At 46.8% G+C, this 12,147-nt stretch overlaps 1 protein-coding gene across 20 annotated transcripts in view; it reads right to left on the reverse strand.

Annotated features, from left to right (window-relative positions):
• DCLRE1C (DNA cross-link repair 1C) overlaps positions 1–12,147 on the reverse strand; it is a 95,771-nt gene that overhangs the window by 37,759 nt on the left and 45,865 nt on the right. For 5 of the 20 annotated variants that reach the window (XM_019833969.3, XM_019833962.3, XM_045060929.1 and 2 more), the window contains exons 1-3: positions 12,013–12,138; positions 6,593–7,246; positions 2,123–2,174 (exon numbers count right to left, since the gene is read on the reverse strand). In XM_019833969.3, the coding sequence (XP_019689528.1) occupies positions 2,123–2,174; positions 6,593–6,804 (264 nt within the window). In that variant the 5' untranslated portion in view covers positions 6,805–7,246; positions 12,013–12,138. Of the gene's footprint in view, positions 1–1,327; positions 1,405–2,122; positions 2,175–6,592; positions 7,247–10,338; positions 10,389–12,012; positions 12,139–12,147 lie in introns of those variants that run through there. The other 15 variants (XM_045060917.1, XM_045060918.1, XM_045060919.1 and 12 more) reach the window with 10 other exon arrangements.

The following is a 12,147-nucleotide window of genomic DNA, read 5'->3' on the forward strand; positions in this document are numbered from 1 at the left end:
AATTAAACTATTTCAGAAGTTTAAAAAAAAAAAGTGCAAAGGGACAACAGGGAAGCAGCAAATGAGAAACTACGGTGCCCTCCGACCTCTTCAAAAGCCATTCCCCATCACTCTTCGGTGAAAGGTACATGATCAGATATGTCCGGCAAGATCCCATCAAATGAAGCTACCTCTCAAGAATGGAAACGGCTGTGGGGAACAGAAGGCTTCTGTGTTTAACTTCATATAAGCCTGTTTCTTAGTGAGCAAAAATCAATTTCATGATAAACTTTAAAAATTCGAAAGCAAAGCTCAGAGGTGAAAACTATAGTCTGCGGTAGACCATATTTTCCAAAGATGGCCACACTAATACATATCTCAACCGTACATGGTCTTTTTTCCAAAATGGAAATCCCTCCACTGATAGGAGGGGTCTGTTTTAACCTCCCCTTCAACCTGCCTTTGTAACCTACAGAACGTGATGAAGGAAGGTTGCACAGACGTTGGAGGCTATGTCTTCTGGGCAACATGGCTACCTGCTAACTTTCCCTGGGCGCATACACTTTTTAAGCCCCGAGTCTCTCTTTAAGAAGTTCAGCTATCATGGGGCGCCTGGGTGGCGCAGTCGGTTAAGCGTCCGACTTCAGCCAGGTCACGATCTCGTGGTCCGGGAGTTCGAGCCCCGCATCAGGCTCTGGGCTGATGGCTCAGAGCCTGGAGCCTGTTTCCGATTCTGTGTCTCCCTCTCTCTCTGCCCCTCCCCCGTTCATGCTCTGTCTCTCTCTGTCCCAAAAATAAATAAACGTTGAAAAAAAAAAATTTAAAAAAGAAGTTCAGCTATCTTGAAACCACCATGCTGAAGATCTTTGCTAGTGACAGAGATGCCCAAAGCCCCAGCTGCCTGGTTCTTCTCAGCCTGGGCGTCAGACATTGAATGAACAAGCCTCCGGATAATGGCAGCCCCCATAGGACACCTTGCCAGGCAGAAACCAGCAACCCCCACTGCGCTCCGTCAGAGTTCCTGACCCACAGAATATATGATTAGTTGTTTGGGGTAATTCATTACGCAGCAATAGATAGTTAAGACACGGGCCATAAAATCAGGCAGATCTGGTTGAAATCCGGGTCCTGCCACTTACTGGCTGCGTGACCTTGGGCAACTAATTTAATAATTTAATAGTCGTCACTATTATATCCGCAGCACCCAGTACCGTGCCTGACTCATCATAGTCACTCAAAGAAACTGCTGGACTAATAAATTCCCCATGCCTGGAATCAACACATATTAGCTATCATTCTCAAGAAGGCAGACTACAGATACCAGTTCACAGAGAAGACTGACACCCACCGGTTCCGAAGTTAACAAGTCAACGAGGCCTTTTCCAATACCTATCTTGAGATTTGTTATTGACATTTAGGCAATGCCTACAGGAAAATAATGTGGTAGTTTTGCTTTAAAATCCAAAAACAAGTGATTTTCTTCACAAGAGAACAACTAGTTATACACACAAGTGTACACACAGTCGGAGAAATAAAAATGAACACACTATTGCTGCACACCCAATAGCATGATGAATCCCACAAGTGTCATGTTAAGTGAAAGGAAACAAATAGAGGAGGAAATGATTCCATTTCCGCAAAGGTCAAAAACAGCCAAAGCTAAGCCCTGATGACAAAAAGTCAGACTACAGGTTGTCTCTGGGAAAGGAGGACTGACTGGGAGGAGGGACGGAGCTCTGTTCTGGGACACTGGTCCTGTTCTATTTCTTGACCCGAGTGGAAGCTTCACAAGTGTGTTCACCTGTAAAAGTTCATCAGATTATACCCTTATGGTGTAAGTACTTTTCTGCGTGGGAAGCTATAGCTCAATTAAGATGTTTACTTTAAAAAACATATACGGGGCACCTGGGTAGCTCAGTCAGTTAAGTGTCCAACTCTTGGCTTTAGCTCTGGTCAATAACTCTCGGTTTGTAAGTTCGAGCCCCACATCGGGCTGTACTGCTGCCAGCACGGAGCCTGCTTGGGATCCTCTCTCCCCCTCTCTGTCTCTGCCCCTCCCCTGCACACCCATGCTCTCTCTCTCTCTCCCTCAAAATAAGGAAATAAATTTTAAAACACACACACACACAGCAAAATAAATTACCTGCACTCCAACCTTCTTTTCAAGGTAGGGGCTCTTAATCCTTTCATGTGATCTAAAAACAAAAAAATCAAAAATCATAAGCACATTTTTTTGAGAGGATTCCTTAGACCAAGCAAACAGTTGGCTGCTCTTTTTAAGTTCCTTTTACGAGAAGATACACGAGAGGTCCACTTTTATAAGAGAACGGATTCAGATTCATGTGGGCCATTGGCTCTTTCTTCCGCAGCTGAAGAGGGCATCTGAAAACAGGCCGGGAACCACTAAAAGCTGAGCATCTCTGGCCACCATGTAAATGGAGAACGATCTCCTGCATCTTAGGACTAAGTCTAAATCACTCCGAGTAGCCACAGAAGAATGAGTGACCAGCCCCTCACTTCAGAACTGCTTCCAAACTTGACATTCTTCTTTCATTTCAATCCAGTCATCCTTCGGGCCACATTATCTGTGACCCATTCCATTCTGGTCACTTAAGTTAGTCTGTCTGGAAATTCGAACTTGCTTCCACAGATTCCTCCAGGAACTCTCTCAGGCTTAGGCCAGCATCAGAAGAGTTCCACTCCCTTCTCAGGGGTGTCTGGGTGGCTCAGTCAGTTAAGCGTCTGACTCTTGATTTCCCACAGTCATGACATCGAGCCCCACGTCGGGCTCTGCGCTGAGTGTGGAGTCTGCTTGGGATTCTCTCTCTCGCCCTCTCTCTCTACCCGCCTCAACTCACCCTCTCGTTCTTTCTCAAAATAAATAAATAAACTTTTAAAATGGGAGGAAAAAAGAAGAATTTCATTCTCTTCTTAGCCTGCTGTGACTACTGGGCCGAAAGGTGGTGTATTTCCATTCACACAGGGCTGCTCCACAGCTGTCCAAATGAACAGATAGACGGCCTTTAAAGAAAGATAACATTTAAACCAAACAGTACATTAAACATACAGGGCATTCTAATGCATTCTGAATCTTCAGCATGGGAAGGATTGCTAGATAGCAATGATCACACCTTCTCAATTTACTTAATCAAACCAATCCCAATTATTCTAATTACCACCATGCACACACACACACACACACACACACACACCCTCATCAAATTACACGAACTCCAGAGAAAACAAGGCAGTCACCACACCCCACGTGGCAGACCTTGACAGGACATGTGCCTGCACAGGACGGTTCACCTGCCCCCTCGGAGGGTGAATGTCCTCAGATCACTCCTGGCCCCAGGCTTCTAGGGCCTATGGGGGCATCCCGGGGCAGGACTTGCCGTTGGGATTTCCCAAGAATTTGTGCCATGGCAAAGAGAGGCTGAATCGGGACTCAGCTCCTCACTCCTCAACTAAATCAGCGGGCAGCACTCGATAGCTGCGCTCTGTAGAAGGGGTTTTGTGTGACCTGTCATGCATTTCTGCCCAGAACCACACATACGCAATCGTGGGGGGATTAGTTGGCTTGTGCTCTGCATCCGGCCTAGGGATCAGAACTGGCCTTTCTGTTCCTGATGCCAAGATGGATTAACTTGCCTCACCTCCTTGAGGCAGACCAGATCTATCTGGAATAGGTCAGGGAGGACGGAGAAATATGCAGATGCCCAGGCTCCTGAGGTTGTGAGATACAATAAGAGAAACAGAAAAACCAGCTCACTCAGGACTGCACTAGGCAAACCTCAGGACTAAGCGGAGATCACACACGGGTGGCGTATGTACTGCCCTGGCGGGAGAGCTAGTTGGAAGCCTCACCAGAGTGGAGAACGCTCCACCCAGGAACCTCAACTGGGACTCCAACGAGGCTGTTCACCGAGGGCCTTCCCCAGCCAGAAGGTTGGATTTTGTGAGTACCGGATTTGATGTCTTAACTCTCCTCTGTTCTTCTCTATCCTTCTCTCCCTTTTATGTTTACTCTAAGTGTTTAATTCCATACATTCCTTTTGCTTATAAAAAGCTTTGCTCCAAGAACCAGAAAGTGCGGCTATCGTGAATGACTATTATTCAAAACAAGCTGTTTTAATCAAGACGGCCGAGGACCACTCCAGCCCCCTTCCTAACTGGCAGCCTAGAGCACTGGGCCAGTTTACTTTGTGCTAGGCCTGCACCCAGGGTCTCCTCTCCCCTTTTCCTGGACCAGATTAAGTCATCGCAAATTGTTCCCTAGAGGGGTCTTCTCCCACCCTGGCCCACTATTTCAGGCCGTGGGTCCCCTCTTGTCCTCCGCACCTTCCTGAGGCTTAGTAAAGCCCACCCTGAGCACAGCACTGGATGCCTGGTGGTCCACAAACAGGCATCGAGTGGTCCATGGGATCTGATGTTGTATCAAAATGGGATGTTGGGGTGCCTGGGTGGCGGTCGGTTAAGCGTCCGACTTCAGCCAGGTCACGATCTCGCGGTCCGGGAGTTCGAGCCCCGCGTCGGGCTCTGGGCTGATGGCTCAGAGCCTGGAGCCTGTTTCCGATTCTGTGTCTCCCTCTCTCTCTGCCCCTCCCCCGTTCATGCTCTGTCTCTCTCTGTCCCAAAAAAAAAATAAACGTTGAAAAAAAATTTTTTTTTAAATAAAAAAATGGGATGTTAATGTATCTGTGTGATTTTTTCTTCCAAAATCCATAGCATTTGTCAGATATTCTGTATTAGTCTGCTCAGATTGACACAACAAAATACCATAGACAAGGCAGCTTAAAGCACAGAAACTTCCTACAGCTCTGGAGGCTCAATTCCAAGGTTGGTTTCTGGGAAGACACTCCTCCTGGCTTGCCACCTTCTTGCTGTGTGCTCACACAACATTTCCTTAGTGTGAGAGTGTGTGTGTGTGTGTGTGTGTGTGTGTGTGTGTGTGTGTAGAAAGAGAGAAACCTCTCTTCCTCTTTTTATAAGGCCATCAATCTTAACAAATTAGGACCCCACCCTTACAACCTCATTTCAGTTGCATTGTCCCCTAAAAGCCCCATCGCCAAATATAGTCACATGGGGGTTTAGGGCTTCAACATATGAAACTGGGGAGGGGGGGAAGCACAATTCAGTCCACAGCACATCCAAAGAAATCTATGTCTCAGAAAGGTTAGAAGACCACCAGTAAGCAACATGGGAAATTTCTGAAAACAGAAGTTCTGGCCCTTGATGAGTTTAACGTTCTGATTGAGTAAAAAGACACACATATGATTAGAGAACAGGAAAAGTTATTATAAACTGCTCAATAATACAAAGTCAGTTTCTTGTTTTTTGTTTTTTTTTCTATTTTTTTTAATTTTTTTTTAATGTTTATTTATTTCTGAGACAGAGAGAGACAGAGCATGAACGGGGGAAGGTCAGAGAGGGAGACACAGAATCTGAAACAGGCTCCAGGCTCTGAGCCATCAGCACAGAGCCCGACGCGGGGCTCGAACTCACGGACCGTGAGATCATGACCTGAGCTGAAGTCGGATGCTTAACCGACCAAGCCACCCAGGCGCCCCATTTCTTGTTTAACGTACAAACGAATGATCGAATGATCGTGACTTCAGATTCCTTTAGATGGATTCTTTCTTCAAACTCACTATTCGTAACATAAAGGGCAAGCCCCTAAGCCACACTTCACTCATGGTTATCAGGGTAAAACAGAGGTACCCCCACCCAGCAGTCGATTCACAATGAGAAACAAACCAAAAACAAAAGCATTACTCTGGAGAATAAGCAGAAAGACCCTCAAAGAGGCTCACAGTGCTATTTTGCAAAGGGAGAGAGCAAGTCCAGATTCTCCTCATTAATGTGATAATTGGTAGGTTCGAGCAAGAAAGCTGAGGCATCTCCCCACAACACTAACTTCAGCACACGAGATGTTAAAAATGGACAATGGTTGTGAAATTAGTGCTACTCCAGCTCTGGAGATTGGCCCGGATGTTTTAGAGACACCCCGCCTCTCCTGAAGCATCTAATCTCCAGGCTGTATCATTAGGGGTGACACTGAGGCTTAATCCCTAACCGTGTGCAACTGTGCAATCTTAGTATTCTGGTTGCCTCGCCTTACACGAATCCTTTATACTGGATGTGGCAAGAACATCTAAAAGGAGGGGCCGCTTGCACTTTGTAGAGCTCACAGACAGGATGTTTGTGAGTGAATGCACCTGCCTGATGGTAAGTGTTTGCGGGGTAAGGCGGAATTTCATCTGAAACTTGTCTTCTTTATAACACGGTAGCGAAGATGTGGAGGAAGAAGTGAGTAATCCTCGCTGACCTCTGACTATGAGCTGCTAGGAGAACTACCACGAGAACCTAAGAGTTATGCCTGGTCAAACTGGCCCGGGTCAAGGCGCAACCCGTTGTACAGATGAGGAAATAAAGCCTCAGAGAAGTTGAAGAGCCAGGCTGGGACAAGGTGCACTTGCTAGTCTCGGCCCTGGCCTCCCGAAGCCTGCACTCCCTGGCTGGAGCCCCCACCCGCTCCGGGCGGCTTCCCCGCGGGGCCCCGACCCTGGCAGCCCGCGTCCCCGGGGACGGGCGGCGAGCCACGCTCTCTCACCCTTGTGGCAGTGAGACAGGAAGTAGGCGCGGGCCTTCAGGTTCTCCCTGTCGAAGCGGTCTATGGAGATGGTGGGGTACTCGGCCATCTGTCCCTGGAAGCAACTCATAGCGCCCGCGAAGCCAGCGGAACCGGCCCCGACTCAGCCTGCGGAAACTGAGGTCTTCCCGGGCCGCGCCGCCACTTCCGGGAACCTGCCGTCGCCAAGCCATTGGCCGGCCGGGCGCAGCCACGTCCAATCAGAGGAGCCGTGCGGTGGTAGGGGCGGTGCCGAAGAGCCTCAGGGGAGACTCTGCGGCCAGCGACCCGTGGAGTTAAATATCGGAGCTGCCCGACGCTGGGCTGGGACAAATGCAGTGCCTAGGGCTGGGGCGGCCGGCTAGGATCTAGGGTGCGGCGCGAAGAGGGTGGCGCTGCCGGGAACTTTGACTCAACACGGGTGACCTTCTGGTGCAGAGTGCCCGTTGTCTGTGCAGGAACGATAGCGCGAAGGGAAAGTGAACACCCGTAGCAGGTGCTCCATCCGAGGAGGCAAAGACACGAAGGGGGGTGTAAAGCTTCTCTTTGAAATCCGGCTGCGTTCCACCCCCTGCTTGTCTGAGAGCCTGAAAGCCGAGCTCAGTTCCTTCTTTCCGTCATCTTCCCAGTTTCTACCTTGGGGGATAACATGAGAATTGTATGAGGAAAAAATTGTATGTGACTCACGGTAGATTCAATAACTGTTAGTTCCCGCTTCCATTTACAATCTACAAACTGAGTGAGTGAACAAGCCCTGATGATCACAACTCAGATGCGTGATCTTAGGGTAGGTAAGTAAAGATCCCAAGGATAGCTTATGGGTTGGCCTTCTGCTCTCCTTCCCCCCCAAGCCCCGCACCCCCGCCACCAGCCCACCACCCTTTTGAGCTACATTTTTAGAAGTTCGAAGGATACATAAACGAAAAAGAAGTGGTGGGTGAAAAAGGATAGGTCTTAAGGGGGGAAAGTTCTGGGATTTTTTAACCACCAAAACAACTTTATGAAAAGGTTTGTTAAAGCATTAAGAATCACCGAATGGCGAATGGGCCATTTATTGGGCCCCTTCCTAGCAAATCTGCTTTAAACACCTTGATATTAATACAAACACCTTGAACACTGTTGAGGTCTTGCTTTGTGCATACCATCGTTACAAGCGTTGCAGCGTTTACATCGACGACTAAGACGTGCCTTCAGGTACGTTTTCAACCCATTTGGAGACAACACCTTTGCAAAATATGGTAAACAAATGCTTCCACAGACACACAAAGTAATATGGGGAAAAATCCAAGAACAATGAATTTTAAGCAGTGGAATCAGGAATCAGAATGCCAACCTCAGAGAATATCAGCATTTCCCTGCACCCTGGTCCTCAAAGTTCTATTCCAATTCTCATAAGAGGAAGAAGAAGAAGGGGAGGAAGAGAAAGAAGGGTGAGTGGGAATGGTATGACATCAGAATCACTCATCTGAGTAAAGCATTCCGCTAGTAAGCTGTTGCCAACACCTTTGATTTGGTATAAGATGGTTTGTCTTCGAATAAAGGAGGACTAAGCTGTCTACACCTAACACCAAGTTCTGCAGTGAGACTGGTACCTGGAGAATCTGGCGTGTCTACCTCGGCCAGAATTTGGAACTCCTGGCAAGGCAGGCCAAGATAATATTCATATTTTTCTCTCTCCACTTATGTATCCTCCCTTCTTTCCATGATGGATACAGTATGAAAGCACAAAGGGAAATAGAGTCAGGATGAAGGGAGAAGACAGGTTAGGAAATAATGAAGATGGGTAAGCACGGCCCACAGACGTGCACACGTGTACTCTTGGGAGAAGTCAGCCAATTATGCGGCTCTTCCAGAGGGAGCCACAAGCATTACTAGGCTATAATATCCTCAGGTCAAAATAAACAAATTTTCAGGAGAGGCCAAATTTGCTGGCTACTGCATCCCAAGAGAAGTGCCTCCTGTAGCTGCCAGGAGAGAAGACTGAAATGCAGTCAACGGCATCAGCTACTGCTCTGCTTCCTCACTCCCCACTTGGGACTCTTTCTGCCACCCCAAGCTCTTTGGACTTCTAAGCCCTGGTTTGTCTCATCTCGAAAGGACTGAAAACAGCTACCAAGTGTATATTAAATACCAAAAAGGGAGTTCTTGAGGTAAGTGTAAGTCTTTGCCGGGAAATCACTAGCAGATATATTTTTCTTATTTTATAAGCCGTTGTCAATAGAAATAAACTGGGTTATAAATTCACTATATTCTGTACTATTATTTTGGAAGAAATAGTGCCACACTAGGAAGTATGCCATGAGATATGTTTTTTAAAGAAGTGTATTCATGTGTTAGGGCTGCTATAACAAATTCCACAGACTGGGTGACTTAAGCAATGGAAATTTAATTGTCTCATAGTTCTGGAAGCTGGAAGTCTGAGATCATATTGTACTATACCATTTATGTAAAATTATGGAAAATGTGAAGTGACTGAAAGTGACAGAAAGCAACTCAGCAGTTGGTTGGGGGCACAGGAAACAACAGGTGTATGCATATGTCAAAACTTACCAAATTATATGCTGGTTAGTATGTGCTATTTATTGCATTTCAATCATAGCTCAATGGACTTGTTTTAAAAATGTTTGGAGAATGTATGGGAGAATGTGGACAAAGGGAACAAGATTAGCAAGGATATCCCTTCTCTGGAGGAGTTAGGAAGATACTACATGGCTAACTCACATAGCAAGAAGGTGGCTTTGAAAAATCACAATGTATGTGTATTCTGCATTAGTTGCACATATCTCTCTACCACCAGTAGCTCTTCGTCATTCCTCCCACTCTCAACCCTCTGATCGATTAAAAAGTGTTATTATTCAACTCAGAAAAAAGAAGGAAGGAGAAAGAAAGAAAGAAAGAAAGAAAGAAAGAAAGAAAGAAAGAAAGAAAGAAAGAAAAAGAAAGAAAGAAAGAGGAAAGGAAAGAAAAGAAAGGGAGAGAGAGGGGGGGAGGGAAGAAGGAAGGAAGGAAGGAAGTCCACTGAAAAGTCCTGGAAAATGGTAGGTACTCAATAAATATTAGCTTTTATTATTATCTACTGAGCATCCACTAAGTGCCAGGCATTGTGCTGGAACCGGATGTACATAAAGGAACGAGCCATGGAACAAGAGCTTACAGTCTGGGAGAAGTAGAAACTCATGGAAATAAATGCAAGAGGTTTCACAAGCGCTTTAATGGAAGTGTGCTCAGAATGTGGTGTGGACATCAAGCAGAAGAGCTCAATTATGGAAAGGAATTTGCCACGGAAAAACTTATCAAACAAGGTGACCCTGAGTTCAGCTTCCAGGCCCAAGAACAGCTGAAGTCTGTTCTTCAGCTTTTCATTCAGTCTGGGAATTGCAAACAGTTCCTTTTAACCAAAGCACTAGGGGCAAAAGGGATAAAATAATAGGGACTCAACAGGGGAAGTCAAGGCTAAAGTGGGTAAGAAGGGACCAGACCAAACCAAAGAGTGTAATTTGAGTGGCAGTGAGAAGCCTGGGTGGTTTGAAACAAGAGAGTGACAGGTGAGATCAGAACAAGTACGGACCCTGGGAGAGCATCACCAACAGTATTTGGGAACCTGTTAGAAATGTAAAATCATGGGGCTCCTGGCTGGCTCAGTTGATCTCAGGGTTGTGAATTCAAGTCCCAGGCTGGGGGTGGAGCCTACTTAAAGTTGTTTTAAAAAATGCAAAATCTCAGGGCACCTGGGTGGCTCAGTTGGTTGGGCGTCTGACTTCGGCTCAGGTCATGATCTCCCGGTCTGTGGGTTCGAGCCCCGCGTCGGGCTCTGTGCTGACAGCTCAGAGCCTGGAGACTGCTTCAGATTCTGTGTCTCCCTCTCTCTCTGCTGCCCCTCTCCCGCTCAAGTTCTGTCTCTGTCTCTCTCAAAAATAAACATTAAAGAAACTTTAAAAAATGCAAAATCTCTACTGTAGCCCAGATATGCTTAATTAGAACTCTCTAGCAGTCTATTTTAACACACCCTCCAGGGGATTCTGAGTGTGAAAGCAATTTGAGTTAGAGCACTCAGGCAGTCTGGGGCAGGGCATCTCCATAGGAAGCTGCCACAATACGCCAATGGTGTGGAATCATTTATTCACTCAACAAACAGTCCCCGACCAGCTACTGTGTGCCGGTGACTATTCCGAACATTAAAGAGACCGCAGTGAGCAAAGCAGGGACAAACCTATGTAGCAATGCAGTATACGTTCGAGTGGAAATCATTATCTATCATCTATATAGTCCCAGGTGCTGTCCTAATGGTTTATATTTCTTGTGTCATCCTCAAAACTACCCTATCAGACAGGTACAGTTTTGTCTTCACTTTACAGTTAAGGAACCTGAAGTTCAGTCAATTTGGTTAACAATATCTCTTTCTGGAAATCACATTCTTGCAGAAGATAAACAATAAAATTAAGAAATAAAGCAATTTAAACAGTATATGAGGTGGTGATAAGTGCTGTGGACAAAAGAAACACTAGAGCATAATAAGGGGTATAGAGAGCATGATGGGAGGAGGGAGCTAGAGAGACGGGGCTGGGAAAACTTCAAGAAGAGGAAGTCAGCCAAGGGGATAAACGGAGCAAGACCATTCCAGGCTGAGGCAAAAGCCACAACTAAGGCCTCAGTGTGGAAGCTAGGCTAGGAACTGCCAGGTCAGCATGGCTGGAGTGGAGTGATCCAGGGCCCCAGAGCAAGGGAAGAGAGAATCTTGTAAGGTTTTGCTGGGTTTTACTTTGCAAGATGGGGAGCCATCGCAGGACACAATCTAAATGATGTTTTAAACGGAGTGCACTGATTGTTGCTTTGGGCATAGACGAGGGGAGACAAGAGAGACCTATTGGGGACTATGGCAATAACCAGAGTAGGGGGAAAACGGTGGTGGCTTGGGCTCGCTGGGAACAGAAAAGCCAACAATGACGGAAAAAGAAGGCAAGGCAAAGAGTGGACTCTAGGACCCATTTACTGAAGGAGGAAGACTGTGGAAGGGGCAGGTTGCGGATGGGGTGCTTAGAGGCGGGGGCGGGGAGGGGGTTCTTGGATAACCAAGTGCATGTTGAATATAGGCTGGGTATACAGGTCTGGAATTCAAAAAGAGATCTGGGCTGAGGAAATAAATTTGGGAGTTATAGGCAAATCGACAGTATTTTAAATAAACGAATAAAGGTAATGATACAGAAAAATGATCTAAGTTACGCGTGTTGTTTTTTGTAGGTTAGGGTTAGGCACCATGCTCTACCCTGTGAGTTGGTTAGTTCATTTAATTTCAACAAAACGAAAAGAAGCATGAGACAGGACATATCTACTATCAGGAACCAAAATCGCCAACGGAATTCCGTCTGGGGCTGCAGAGGCAAAGAACACATTCGGCTCCTTACCTCTGCCTGGGATTCAGCCCTTGCAAGCCTCGCACCCTGGGGTCAACCGTGACTCTCCGAACTGGGTCCGCAGCCCAGCCCAGCCCAACCCTCGCACCTGCGCCCAAGGGCCCGCTCGCAGGGGGCGGGGCCGCA

This window comes from Felis catus, chromosome B4, assembly GCF_018350175.1.
Source record: "Felis catus isolate Fca126 chromosome B4, F.catus_Fca126_mat1.0, whole genome shotgun sequence".
Lineage (NCBI taxonomy): Eukaryota > Metazoa > Chordata > Mammalia > Carnivora > Felidae > Felis > Felis catus.